Source organism: Triturus cristatus, chromosome 12, assembly GCF_964204655.1.
Source record: "Triturus cristatus chromosome 12, aTriCri1.1, whole genome shotgun sequence".
Classification (NCBI taxonomy): domain Eukaryota; kingdom Metazoa; phylum Chordata; class Amphibia; order Caudata; family Salamandridae; genus Triturus; species Triturus cristatus.
Window position 1 is genome coordinate 743,531,945 of NC_140595.1, and position 15,008 is coordinate 743,546,952.

General features: G+C 45.2%; 1 protein-coding gene across 4 annotated transcripts in view; it reads right to left on the reverse strand.

Annotated features, from left to right (window-relative positions):
* Window positions 1-15,008, reverse strand: part of CNTROB (centrobin, centriole duplication and spindle assembly protein) — a 303,393-nt gene that overhangs the window by 141,621 nt on the left and 146,764 nt on the right. For all 4 annotated transcript variants that reach the window (XM_085636906.1, XM_085636903.1, XM_085636904.1 and 1 more), the window contains exon 12: window positions 1,097-1,222. In XM_085636906.1, coding sequence (XP_085493032.1) covers window positions 1,097-1,222 — 126 coding nt within the window. The remainder of the gene's footprint in view (window positions 1-1,096; window positions 1,223-15,008) is intronic.

Consider the following 15,008-nt stretch of genomic DNA (forward strand, 5'->3'; position numbering starts at 1 on the left):
GTGGGAACAGCCAGAAGTAAGGCTTTCTACTTCAGAAACCACTTCATCTTTATCCTTAAGTCTCTGGAGCCACAGCAAGAGACGGCCTTCCCTGTCTTTCAGAGTTTTTGTAGAAAAAGTTCTACAGAACTTACATTTAGCCAATTCATGGTCTGGGTAAAGACAGTAAATACACTTACTGTGTGGATCTTCTGAGAATAAACGTAGCTTTCCACAAGAAGAACAAGGTCTAAACAAAGACTTCTTACTTGAAGACATGCTGAAGAGAACAAAACTGAGCAGAGCTCAGGGAGACTCCCTTTCACACGACGTGCGGTAGAAAATCTGAGGTGAGGAGCTCTGAGGAGAAGGTTCGAGAGAGGAGCTGGCGCCTGATTGGCCGTAGTTTGGACTAACATAATGTCAGAGATAGACTGCGAATGTCTTTTTTCTCTTTCCATGTATCTCTATGGAGATTTCATATAGGGACATTCTTGATGTTTATCACTTACTTATATCTCTGTTTTTTATATGATTACTTATGTATATGTATATATATATATTATGACTGTATATATTGCTATATTATTTACCGTGGGACTCCCACTCCGACGACGGGGAATATTCAAGCATGTGAATCTATGAATGACACCCCAATACTGGAGGACTATAAGGTCACCGGGCCTCCCCCATTCCAAAAAGGTTAGTGGTCTTGTTCCCACATACAAAAGTGGATACTATTATCCAGGACTACAAATGTCAGCATTTATCCGACGCAGATGACTGGGGAATTGAGAATAAGGGACACCTGCCAGTTGCCTAATGTATACACACTTATGAACTGCTGCAACACACCTGCACCAATAAGGCTTTCCTTTATTCAAAATATCTTGTGTCCTACCGTAATATGTTATGATAAGACATAGGGAAGCTTAATATCTATCTTACCTGGTGTATTCCAAAGAAATTAGGGCATACTCTTTGAAAAACAGTAGGTAGTTTAAGCTGAACAACTAAGTACCAGAGGTTAAAGTACAACACCTTCTGTCACTCACACTTTCTCATAGCAGCATACCTGAATTCAGTACTCTTTCTACTCTGCTACCCACAAACACACCTGATCTCATAATCCTCAGTGACATGTCTCATCTTCTCATCACGTTCCAGCAGCTCGGCCTTAAACTGGGATAGCTGATTAGCCAATTCCTTCTCTTGATGGGAGCTGAGCTCCAACAACTGTTTCCTGGTGGGAGATGGAGAGAAACAGACACTCAATGAGGCATTTCCATAGAGCAGGAATAGGGCTGGCAATTCTAATAAATAGGGGTTTCTAAAAGGTCTACTTATACATTGGCACACTGCTGAAAAAGGCATGAAGAGCTTGAATCTGCTGCTCTTAATTCTAGCATAATCTTCTTAGAGCCATAAAAATAGCATTATATAGTTCCTGTTCTTGTACCTGGGTCAGCAACTGTCGGCATGCTTAGAGGGTTGAAATAGTGCAATAAAAATGAAACTGCATCCGTTTGTTCCATATTTATGTTGGGATTCAATATACTAGTCTTATATTGGTGTTCAGCACTAAGAACCATTAGTCACATGGTCAAAAAAGAGGTCATTATTATTTGGAGGAATTACCATGTTAAAAAAAAGCTAAAGTTCAGTTTTCAGTGCAATTTTATCTAGACTGTGCCATGAAAATGGCCGTGGGAGAACGTAAGCAAAGAACAGCTGATACCCATCTGAGCAGTCCACACTGATTTGCGGATTTACTTGATTAACTATCATAATTTTGAACATCTACTGAAAGGAAAATTCTACTTACCCAGTAAGCATCTGTTCTTGGCATGTAGAGCTGTAGATTCACATGCTTTGCATACTCCTGCCATCTAGTCTTTCCAGTCACGAGGTAAGACGACTCCTCCTTTCGGGGATAGTGCGCATGGGCATCGACTCCATTGTTGGATTGTTTTCCCGCAGAGGGTGAGAATGGAGTTAGTATGAGTAGAATAACCTATAGCTGTTGCAGTAGTTTGAAGAAGTGTGTGAAGAACTGCCTGGCCTACATTAGCTTGTTGTCTGGCTAACACATCTACACAACAGTGTTTTGCAAATGTGTGTGATGTAGACCATGTTGCAGCTTTACAAATGTCAGCTATCAGGATGTCTCCTAAAAAAAACATAGATGCCCCTAGTTTGCGGGGAATTGGTAACGTTCTCTTTGCTTTTGCATACCATGTCTGAATACATTTAACTATCCACCATGCAATACCTGATTTTGCAATGGGATTGCCTTTGTGTGGTGGAGTAAAAGCAACAAAGAGTTGTTTAGTGTTGCGAAAAGGTTTTGTCCTTTCTATGTAATATAACAGTGCTCGTTTAAAATCTAAAGTGTGTAGAGCTCGTTCTGCTGCGGATTCTGGTTGAGGAAGGAACATAAGTAACTCAACAGATTGGTTGATGTGAAAGACCGATACCAATTTGGGTAGGGAACTTGGGGTTAGTGCGAAGAACCACTTTATTTTGGTAGACTTGAAAAAAGGGCTCTTATATGGTTAATTCCTGAAGCTCACCCACTCTCCTCAGTGAAGTAATCGCAATGAGGAAATCAACTTTCCAAGTGAGAAATTGCAGTTCGCATTTATGCAATGGCTCAAAGGGTGGACCCATTAGTCTGGTAAGGACAATATTAAGGTTCCACGCTGGGGGAGGCGGAGGTCTTGGTAGAATAACTCTTGAGTCCCTCCATGAAAGCTGTCTATTTTGAAGGTATGCAGCGAGATGTAAGCGTATGGATGTGTACGCTAAACCGGTTTGCTGTAAATGAAGTAAATAACAAATAATGTTCTGAAAGGAAGCATCTAAAGGGTTAATATGGTTATTACAATATATAACAAACTGCTTCCATTTTGCTGCATAGCAAGCTCTTGTAGTAGGTCTTCTGGCCTCTTTAATGATATTAATACAGTCTGGTGGAAGATTCAGATAACCAAACTCTGATTTCAGGTGCCAGATTGCAAGGTTGAGATGTTTGGGATCTGGATGTCTTATCTCTCCATAGCTCTGCATAAGAAAACTGGATGTGAGATGTAGTTTTTGATGAGAAACTACTGAGAGTTGACTGGCCCATGTGGGAGCTACCAGGATTAGCCTGAGGGACGTTTGGCTGAGTTTCCGAACCACTAGTGGAATGAAAAGGGTAGACAAATATCCCTGACCAGTTTGGATAATAGGTGTGGGTATCTTGAGGCGAAGCTTGGGCATTTTGGTGTGTGGCAAACAGATCTATCTTTGGAAAGCTCCACATTTGAAAGAACGGGAGGAGAACTTGAGGGTGAAGTTCCCGCTCGTAAATCTGTTGTGTTTGCCTGCTGAGCAGATCTGCAAGCTGATGGTTTACTCCTCGGAGGTGTTCCACTAGGAGATAAATCTTGTCATGTATAGCCCACTTTCAAATGCCTTGTGCAAGGTGTGACAGTTGAAAAGAGTGAGTCTCTCCCCCCCCCCCCCCGTTTCTGTATGTAATACATGGCTGTCATATTGTCGGTGCGTATGAGGACAGCTTTGCCCACAAGGTGATTCTGGAAGGCTTTGAGCGCTTGAAATATTGCTAGCAGCTCTAGATGATTTATGTTAAGTTGCTTTTGACTCCACAGGCCTTGAATTGTGCGAGTTTGGAGATGAGCTGCCCAAACAGAGAGCGATGCGTCTGCTGTTAGCACGGTCTGTGGAACAGGGTCTATGAAGGACTGCCCTTTATATAAGTTTTGTCAATTCCACCACTGCAAAGAGCGATGAGTGCGGCCGTCCACCAACACTAGACCAGACAATTGACCCAGAGATTGATTCCATTGACGTGCTAAACATTCCTGAAGGGGATACATTTGAAGTCTTGCATGGGAAACTATCATGATGCAAGACGCCATCATTCCTAGTAGCTGCATAAATACTCAAGCTGATAATGAGTGGTGGGGCTGAAACTGGGAAATTAAAGCCTGAATATTGCGTATCCTTCCAGGATTGGGATAGGCTAGAGCGTTGTGTATCGAGAGTGGCTCCCAAGTAAGTTTGCATGTTGGATGGTTGGACATGGGACTTCAACAGATTTACTCAGAACCTCAGATCGTGCAGTACTTTTACTGTTCTCCGAGTGTGCTGTAGACACTTTGTGAGAGAACTGGCTTTGATGAGCCAGTCGTCTAAGTATAGGAAGACATGAATATGTTGTCTTCGCAGGTGAGCAGCGACTACTGCCAGGCATTTGGTGAATTCTCTGGGAGCAGTGGTGACTCCGAATGGAAGCCCTTTGAACTAGTAATGTTGTCCCGCTACTACAAACCTGTGATACTTGCGGTGAGCGGGGTGTATTGGAATATGGAAGTATGCGTCTTAAGTCTAAGTTAGACAGAAAGTCGCCTTGTTGAAGGAGCGGGAGCACTTGGAGTGACACCATGTGAAAATGATCTGATTGAATATAGAGATTTAGGTCTCTAAGGTCTAGTATAGGCCTGAGAGAGCCGTCCTGTTTGGGTATGAGAAAGTATACACCGGACCCTTGAAACTGTAATGTTAGAGGCTCTATAGCTCCCTTTTGCAGTAGAGAGTGAACCTCTTGTTTGAGAAGGTGCAGATGCTCTGGTGACATTTTGTATGAACATGGAGGAATGTTTGGGGGATTGTCAGTAAGCTCCCGACAATAACCAGATTGAATAGTTTCTAGGACAGGTATGAAATGATTGGAGGGGAGGAGGAGGCAAGTCACTGTTTGTTTCCTGCAGGGGGAAGTACAGTTTGTGTTACCTTTACCTTTCCCTTACCTTTATTGCCTCAAAATCCTCCTCTCAAGTAACCTCTTGAAGAGGGTGATTGATTGTTGCTTCTATACAAAGTAGAGGTGATGTCTGTGGATATATTCTTTGAACTCCCCTGTAGAAAAGCGGCAAAAGGAACCCCCATTGGATGGGGACTGCAAACCTCCCATGGATTTTGTGACATCCGTGTCTCTTTTTTTGTTCAAAAAAAGTGTCTACCACAGGTCCAAACAGGTGTTCCTTATCAAAGGGTAGGTTTAAAATAGAGGCCTGGACTTTGTGTTTGAACACTGAAATTCTGACCCAGGCATGACTTCTTAAAAAGACACTGGTGTTAACAGCGCAAGCAGCAGTGTCAGCTGCGTCTAAAGTGCACCTAATGGAAGAGTTGGAAATGAGTTTCCCTTCATGAATTAAGTCATGCACCTTAGTTTTGTGTTCATCTGGCAAGAACTGGAGCAATTGTTCCAATTCGCCATAGTGAGCTCTGTCAGATCTCGCTAAAAGAGCCTGGGTGTTGGCAATACGCCAGTGATTGGCTGCCTGCACAGCTACTCTTTTGCCAGAGTAATCTAGGATTTTGGATTCCTTATCAGGAGGATGGGCATCGCCTGTTTGTGAGTTTGCCCTTCTGCGTGCGTTAGAAACCATTTGGGAGTCTAAGCGAACTTGACCCTTGATGTAGGTGCAGGTTTATATTTCTTTTCTAATCTTGGTGTTCAAATTCTTGCACGCATCAGGTCCATAAATATGTTGTCTGCGTGTTTAAGCATACCCTTCAGCATGGGCAATGTATGAGTTGCTGTTTGATAAGAACTTAAAGTCTCAAAGAGAAAATCCTCTTCAAGAGCCTCTTTGTCAAGCTGAACCCCATTATATTGAGCAGCCCTATTTTTTTCATTCTATGTACCCTACATTGTCGTCAGGTGGAGAGGGTTTTGAAGGGTATAGATCTGGGTCATTATCAGTGTTAAGATCTGTATTGTAATCTGTCCATGGATCAAGACTATTGTCATCTGGAGCATTCCCATCATCCTGGTGGTCCATGTTGAAAGCCGGAATGTCGAAACGAGGCTCCTTGGATGGAAGAGGAGCTGTTGTGTCTTTCAGTGCCAGAATATTCGGTGCTGAAGGTTTCGGTGCCGAGATATTCGATCATAAGATTTAGGTTTCGGTGCCGAAGGGATAGTCCTGAAGTTGTGTTTGGATTTCAGCTCCGAAGGTTTCGGTTCGGTGCCCGAATTGGGCCGACTCGATCCAGAGCCTGAAGGCTTTGGTGTGTCTTTTTCGTGCTGAGCTCGAAGGCGGGGCGTTTGAAACCTGTTCTCTGTGCCGACCTTGGCCCGAAGGCAGAGGAGGGACAGGAGCCTTTTTCTTGGGCTTAATTTGGGGCAGGGGAGTATCGGTACTCACTGTACACTAACCCTGCGGAACATCATCTTCCATGTCGGAATCGGCTTCGGACACAGATGTGTTTTTCCTCAGCATCTTTTGTGTTGAAGACCTCGTGGTCGGAATCTTCTCTGAAGAGATCCAGAGCGTCTTCTTGGATCGAAAAGATCGGCACGCCTCACAGTCCCGTTTGTCGTGTTCCAGGGACAGACACAAGTTGCACACTTCGTGCAAGTCGGTGCGCGGATACTTGGCGCGGCACCCGACACAGAATTGAAATGGAGTCAGTTCCATCGACTGCAAGCAGACCCGACGCGGCTAAGCCCAGCAGCCTTCCAAGAAGTTTTCGATCGAAGATTTGGGTCGATACGAAACACTGAGAATAGGAAACGCGATCAAATAACAATACCGTCTAGAGTAGTGGGGGGGGGAGCACCGAGGGGAACCCCCAGAAAAACAGTGTCAAACCGGAGCACCGCAATTCACGTCTGAACCCGATGGCAGAAAAAAAACAATCTAACTATGGAGTTGATGCCCATGCACGCTATCACCGAAAGGAGGAGTCACTTTACCTCAAGACTAGAAAGACTTCTACGTAGAAAAACAACTTGCAAACATCTGGACCCAACACTAGATGGCAGGAGTATGCAAAGCATGTGATCTACAGCTCACATGCCTCAAACTGGTTGTTTAGTTTAAGATGTGAGATTAAAAAAAACACGAGGGGAAAATGTAGCAACCCTCCTCTTAATATATTCTGTATCATTTTAACTTACTAGTCAGAGTTTATGATTATTAATGCTGCCACTGATCGAAGAGCCAGGTCTTGAGAAGTCTTCTGAAGGTCAGAAAGGTCTTCGGTCTGCCGGATGTGCAGGGTGTTCCATGTCTTGGCGGCGAGGTGGGAGAATGATCTGCCGCCGGCGGTCACTCTTCGGATGCGGGGAACGGTGGCGAGGGCGCGGTCTGCGGAGCGGAGCTGGAGGTGTAGAGGCTGAGTCGGCTGTTGAGGTATGCTGGTCCGGTGTTGTGGAGTGCCTTTTGTGCGTGGGTGAGGAGTTTGAAGGTTATCCTCTTGTTGACAGGGAGCCAATGCAGGTCCCTCAGGTGGGGTGTGATGTGGCAGATTCACACTAGTTCCACCCTTAAGGTGGGCTACGTGAAGAGAATACAAAAATCAGAAGTCTGCCATCTTTGTGATGGCAAACTTAGGAACTCTAGGATGTATTCAACTGAAAGTGCACTGGGTTCCTGCTAACCAGGTCCCCAGTGCTAGAGATCTTTTCCAACACTCCACAATTGTTTCCCCCCCAATTGGCAAAACCTTTAGCACACTCTGGAAGTCCCCAGTAAATGGTACCCTGGTACCTAGGGCCTGAGATACTAAAGAGGCACTAAGGGCTGCAGCAAAAATTGCGCCACCCTAAGGGACCCTTACCAAGCACACGCGCAAGACTGTCATTGTACGCTGCGTGTCTTGGTGCAGACAAAAGTAAAAACAAAACATGTCACACATCCCTGCATTTCATGTCTCCTACCTCAGCATGTACTATTTTAAGTCACCCTTACAGCATGCATAACAGCCCTAAGGCAAGATGCTGAATATTACATTTGAGGGCATACTTAGATGACTAAATATGCCCAATTACCGCTGGTACTAGTGACCAGCAAAGCCATCTTAAGACATGCTGGAAACTGGTAAAAACGAGTTCCACAGCTAAATGATGGCTTCACTGAAAATAGGGATATTTGTCATCAAAAATGTCATATTGATAAAACCTCACTGATGCCAGAATTGAATTTACCAATACATGTCCACCAAGAGGGCACCTTAGAGCTGCCCTCTGAACACCTACCAGCCTCTGGTGTACTTGTGGACTTGTTTCTGCCAGCCTGCTACCTCCTAGGTTGCAAGCCTTTTTCTCTCAGGAGACCCAGAACAACAGCCTGACCAGGAAGAGTGTGTAACACCCACCTCCACCCTCACCTCAAACAGGGTGACCTGCTGATTAGCCTTCCTTGGGCGGCAAGCCTCAAAGGGATGCTACCTTTGAAATGCAAATCTGGTTCCCCCTTACAGGAGTGGAACCGACCACTTTGTCCAGAACCCCCTTGGCCTCTAGATAGGTGGGAAAATTAGCTAGTCAGGTAGGCGTGCCACCTCCAGGCTAGATCTACCCCTAAGGTGGGCTACTGTGAGGTGGATACGATTTTCCAGAAGTAGCCATCTTTGTGATGGCATGCTTAGGCATACTGGAACAGGGTTATGCCAACTTCCCACAGGAAGTGGGTGTAGTGACCTCAAGGGTCAGTAGCCCACCTATTACTACCCTACACTCCCCCAGCACCCCTAACTTCAGTATTTATGAGTGTTCCAGGCACTAGAGCAGCAGATCCTGACAACCTAAGATGAGAGGACACCAAAGAGCCACAAAAGCAGAGGAAAGAAAAAGCAGATGACTTGGTACCAACCCTGCCGCCCCATCTGCATCAGTCATCGAAAACCTCGCCTAATGTTGACTCTTCATTGCAGCTGTTGACTCCAGAACCTAGGAAGGAGTACCTGCCTTCGATGAAGATCCAAGACCTCTCATGAACAACAGCGCTGTTCTCCTGCATCCTGCAGAAACTCCAAAGCAGCGACTGAGGTCTCCAAAAACGCCAAAATCAGACACCTGAAGCCACCACTGCACTCGTTGCCTCCAGCCATAGTTGAAGAGGGCCATCAGTGTCAATAAGGTCCCCCACGCCTCCAGAGCTCTAGTACATTGTGGTTTCACTCCTGGTGTACTCCCCAATATTGTCTGCAGCCTCTGCACGCAAGCCCCTCAACCGCGACTGCTCCCGGTAATAAAACCTGATGCCTAAAGACACCTCTGTATCCGGCGCCCCCGAGACGTGGCGAAGAGAATGCCAGGGGTCCCTATGTCCCTGAGCATCGCAAGTCTTGAACCCACCTGTTGGTTCACCACAACTGGCCTTCCAGCCAGAGCCTGCAGCCTCTTTCCGCAGTAACCGATTTTCGTTGAAAACAACTGGGCTCCCAGCGCTATTTTGCACCCGGCCGCCCTTGTGTCGCTGGTGGTGTTCTGTTGCTGCTGCCTTGGACATTGCCCACCACTTACCTTAACTTTTGGAGATTGGTCTTGTAGGACGCAGCACTACATCGGTTTGCAGAAGAAATAAGTTACTTACCTGTAACTGCAGTTATCCAATATTTTTATCTTTCATAGATTCACATGCTTGAATCAGAATAGTAAGCAGTTATATACCACTGGTAAGCACCTTTAGTGGATGGTGGGTAGTTCTAGTAATATTTCCCAATGGATTCACAAAAGGTATGTTTTGTGAACGTGCTGGTGCCGAGAAAAAAACCGCATAAGAAAGATGATGGCATGTGCAATAAATAGGTCTACTGTCAACTTAACCAAATATACGAATTCTAAATCCACAAAATACACCTACACATTTACATATCTATTTATTGAAACTTTTCTATTGATATTGGCAATCGAACAGAAATACTCTAATTAAAGAGGCTTCCCTTATTGAAATAAATTCCATAGTACTGACTGTCCTATGGCTGCGTCAGCCCGCTTTGTCGATTCCAGGCAATAATGCTGCGTGAACGTATGTGTTGTCTTCCACATTGTAGCTTTACAGATCTTTTCAAGTGGCACCCCAGCAAACATAGCAGCCGAGGTAGAGACTGCTCAAGTGGAGTGTGCTTTCACTGTCCTTGACAATGGTTTGCCAGCTTTATCATGACAAAATTGAATTGTGGACGCTATCCATCTGGCGATAGTAGTCTTAGAAACTGCAGTGCCCTGGCGGCCTTGCCCATAGGCTTCAAATAGTTGATCTGTCTTGCGTATAGATTTAGTCTTTTGTAGGAAGAATTTAAGACATTTTTTGACATATAAAGTGTGTAGCGTTCTTTCTGCAAGAGTAGAATGATTGGGGAAAAAAGTTCTTAGAAGGACTGGTTGGTTCAAGTGGAACTGAGAAGGAACCTTCGGAATGAACTTAAGATTCGTCCTGAGAATGACCATTTACGTCAAGCAAAGGAATGGATGCGTTATGGTAAAATCCTGTACCTCACTAACCCTTCTAGTCGATGGGAGTGCTAACAGAGCTACTTTCCATGCTAGGTACTTAATATCGGCCCAATAGATGGGCTTAAAGGGTTGTTTCAGCAGTTGCGATAGCACTACATTTAAATGCCACTCATGGGGTGGAGCTCGGACAGGCGGGAACGTTTGAAACAATCCTGTGATAAATTGCTGTACAATTCTTGAAGAGCATAGAGATGGATATTTTGGTGAGCGCCTTTATCTAGATATAGCTGTTAGGTGAACCTTTACTGAAGAATATGCCAGCCCAGATTTTGCTAAGGATAGCAAATATGGTAATACTTCTTCTGGAGCAGAGAGATATGGATGCACCTTATACCGCCGACACCAAAGACAAAGTCGCTTCCACTTCAGTCTGTACGTTTTATTGGTGCTATCAGCACAAGATCTGGCGAGGTCGTTGCACTCTTGCGTAATGGTCAAATCCTTAAACTCGAAGAATTCAGGAGCCACGCATGTAACTGAAGAGACGCTGGCTCCGGGTGACATATCTGACCCTGGTTTCTGGTCAACAGAGTTGGAGTTGGTAGTATGCAGATGGGCTGGGCTTCCGAGAGGAGGAGAAGTTGTGTACCAAATGCTGTCACGCCCATCTGGGGGCTATCAGAGGAAGGCAGCAGTGTTCTAACTTTTTTTTGTGAGGCCCTGGTTATCAGTGGAATGGGGGAAAAAGCGTATGCATATATTCCTGACCAAAGTATTGAAACAGCATTTCCCTGAGAGTTCGGGAGAGGGAATCTGCTTGCAAAGAATCCTTATTTGGAGTTAATTTGGGTCGCAAACTGATCAAACGCTGGTTTACCCAAACTGAAATGATCCTGTCTGGCTGTTTCTGTTCTAGCTCCCACTAGTGGCAGCCATCCTTGGTTCTACTCAGGGTGTGTGCCAGGGTGTCTGCCAGGGTGTTCCGAAGCCCTGAAACATGTACCGCTGGTAGGGATATCCCATGAAGAGTAAGCCAGCTCCATAGTTGCTGGGTGTCCTGTGAGAGATAGGGACTTTGTTCCTCCTCGTTTGTGGATATAAAACATGCTTGTATTGTTGTACATCCGGATCAACACCGATGTGCCTCTTATTCGAGGAAGAAAAGCCTGAAGGGAGAGAAAAATGGCTTTCAATTCCAGTCTGTTTATATGCATCGTCCTTGAATCTGCAGATCCTGAAGATGCCCTCCCCAACCTTCCATCAAAGCTTCGGTCGTCACTATGAAGTTCGGGATCAGTGGCAGATAGGAGAGGCCCCGAGACAGATGTGACTCCCTTGCCAACCATTCGAATGCCTCCTTCATGCGTGGAGTGATAGTTATCACGTCATCGAAAGATCCCGTGGATTGAACCTCTTCTAGAGCCTCATATGTAGTAGAGCTAGTGGAACTAGGTCGATTGCAGAGGACAGCATGCCCAGTAGAGACTTTAATATTCTCACAGAAGTGCACCATTGTCAGGAAAGTTTGAGGGCCAAGGTTTGATACCGCTCTTGCCTTTCTTGGGAGAGGAAAGCTTTGTTCTGAATGGTGTTCAAGTTGGCTCCTAAAAATGTCTTTTTTGTTGGTTTATGGCGAGTACCAATTTGTGGAACAGATCTACACAATCATCTTTGGCAGCTTTTGCTAGACGAGCTGATGGAGCTTTCAGGAGCCATTAGTCCAAGTATGGAAATACCAGATGACCCTGGTTCTACAAGGCAGCTGCTACTGGAGCCAGAAACTTCGTAAAAACTTGTGGAGCCAATTTGAGGCTGAAGGGAATGACTCGGAACAGATAGTGGGTACCAGCCACTGTGAATCGGAGGGATTTTCTGTGTTTGGGGTGTATAGGAACGTGGAAATAAGCATCATCTAGATCAATTGAAGTTGTGTAATCTCCGCTGTTGAGGCACCGCAGGATGTGGGAGAGGGTGACCATTCTGAATGTTTGATTTTTTTAGGAATTTGTTTAATCTTCTGAGGTCTAAGATAGGTCTCCATTCTCCAGATCTTTTACGAATAAGGAAGAACCGGGAGTAAAAACCTTTCCTTCTCTGAAGCAGCAGAAACCGCTCTATTGCCCCTTTTTGGAGCATAATCTTCGCTTCTTGTTTTAGTAAGTGAAGACGAGGGGGGTGCGATCCTCTTAGTGGAGCGTTTGGAGGGAGTTGGATAAATTCCAGAGTGCGGTCGTAAGAAATTAGGTTTAATACCCACTTGTCTGATGTACTATTGCGCCACTGACTGATTTAGTTTGGAAACATTCGCACCTGTTGGAGAGGGGGAAAACGTAGCTGGTACCCTGTTGTGATCACTGTTTGCAACCTGAGTCACGTGCTTGTGACGCTGGTTTTCTATGGGAGTCCTGCCTGGAGAAACCAGCGGCTGTTGCCTGTTAATAGGATTGTTGTTGGTATCCCTGGCGAAATTGAGGTTGGTAGGATTGGCAAGTCTGGGTACGCTGAAAGTTTCCTCTATATCCAGAGAATCCCAGACCTCGAGCTCCCCTCGAAAGGGCACTTTACAATACTGTAGGATACCCAACACTTTGACAGAATCTGTGTCTTTCTTTACTGCGGTATGAGCTACGTCTATGTGTTTTCCGAATAGACTGTCCCCGTCGTATGCCATATCGCTTATTTTTTACAGCACTTCAGGGCAAAAGTATGTTGCCCTTAACCACCCCCGACGTCTTAAAAACAGCCACACCAGCTAGTTGACGAAAGCTTTTAGTGGCTATATCCATAGCGTAGTCTATGATTTCAGCCACTGTGCGCTCTCCTTCTGCAAGAACTTTATTAAATTCCTCCTTATTTTCTTCCGGAATAAAGTCTGTCATTGCTCCTATAATCGGACCACATTTGCCGATCGTAGCGGCCTGAATGGCTAATGCATTAGACGCTCTGATAGATATTGTGGACATTGAAGAAAATCTCTTCCCAATGGAGTCCAAACTGTGCCCCTCTATCAGGCAGAGACGTGATGGGAGTGGATGGATTTTTTGAACTTCTCTGGGCTGCCTGGGAAATCACAGAGTCCGGTTTGGGGTGATCTCGGAGACATGCAGGGGAATCCTCAGGTGCCCTGTATTTCTTGTCAAGCCTTGGTAGTAAAGGAACCACAGAGGCAGAGGTCTTCATTACTTTAATACCTTTCTGCCAGATATAATCTAGGATAGGTATTGACCGGACTGATTTTGGATTGTTCTTTAAAGTAAAGGAAAGCAAATCAGATTGCTTGACAATTGTGGGCAGGTGAAATCTGGCCATAGCTCTGCCCATTAAGTTTTGAAAACTCCCAATATCTTCTGGGCACCACATAGTCATCCCATTCATCCATAGGCAGAGGAGGATCATGAATCTCTCCCTTCTAAGGCTCTTCTTCAGACGTGGTTGGATCCTCTCTAGGAGGCAAAGGGATTGTAGGGCGTGGTGTCAACCTAGGCATGGCAACCTACGCGTCAGCGGAGCCACAGGTGGAGGTTCTTGTCGCGGCTGTTCATAATATCTGAACTGGTGATACGGAGTATGCGGAACTGGATACTGCTGGTAGTATTGCTCCTAGTCATAATAGTACTCATCCGTTTCCTGACACTTCACATTTAGTTCGGAAGGACTGTGAGCCGTCCCAAAGGGACCATCATCATCAGATTCCTCTACGTCCAGCAGATGACTTGGAAGCAACAGAGAAATCTTTGGTGTCCAAAATTCAGGTTGCAGTGATGTTTTAAGTAATCTAGATGGTGTGGATTGCATTTGTGGCACGATAGTCATCGAGGCAGTCGACGGTGGAGTCGTGTTTGGCGGTTGAGTCGCTGACAATGAAGATTTTGTCGACAGAGGAATTGTCATAGACGATGGGGTGTCGTAGACGATGGAATTTTTGTTGACGATGGAATCTTAGTTGACTGCCTCGTCAACGATGAAATCTTAGTCGATCGTTGTCAACGATAGAGGTAATGCCGACAATTTAGGATTTTTTTTTTTATAGTCGCCAAAGTAGTCCGCGCTGTCGGTGGTCTCGATGACGAGAGAGTAGTCGTTAGAGTTGCTGAAGTAACAGGCGTCGATGGGGACTTGTGGCTGGATTTATGCCTGGAATGACCTGAAGATTCAGGTTTTTCCTTAGAAGTCCCTGAAGATAGAGGGGAACTTATCTCCGAGGATACCTTAGGCTGTTTCGCCTTTTTGCAAGATTCTCTGATCAGATGAGAGATTTTAGGGTGTTTCCTGCTCGCCTCAGGTTGACTCTTAGGCAATCTGGACCTCTTTTGGAATTTTGAGGAAGTGTTGCCCTCTTCATCTGAAGATGCCCCTTGCTTTTTCTTCAGCCACAATAAAAGCCTGCCCTCTCGGTTTCAATGTGTCTTTTTGCTGAAAAGGGGTGACAGATTTTACATTGTTTTGCCTCATGATGGGGATAGACGCAATAGATGCAATCCTTGTGGGCATAATCAATATGCACCCTCTTCTTCTCACAGGATTTACAAGGTCTAAATAGGCCCTTTTTATCAGACATTTGTCTATATATCAAGTCACTTTACTGACAAATTTGTTGAAGAACTGAGCAGAGCTCAGGAAGACTCCTTTACACACGACGAGTGGTGAAAATCTGAGTAATTCAGCTTCTCTTGGGAAGGTTCTAGAGGGTGCTGGTTGGTTATGTTTAAGTTTGGTCCTTTTTTTATTTTTTGTTTAGAAAAGGAGGTAGATGGGCTATTAAATGCAT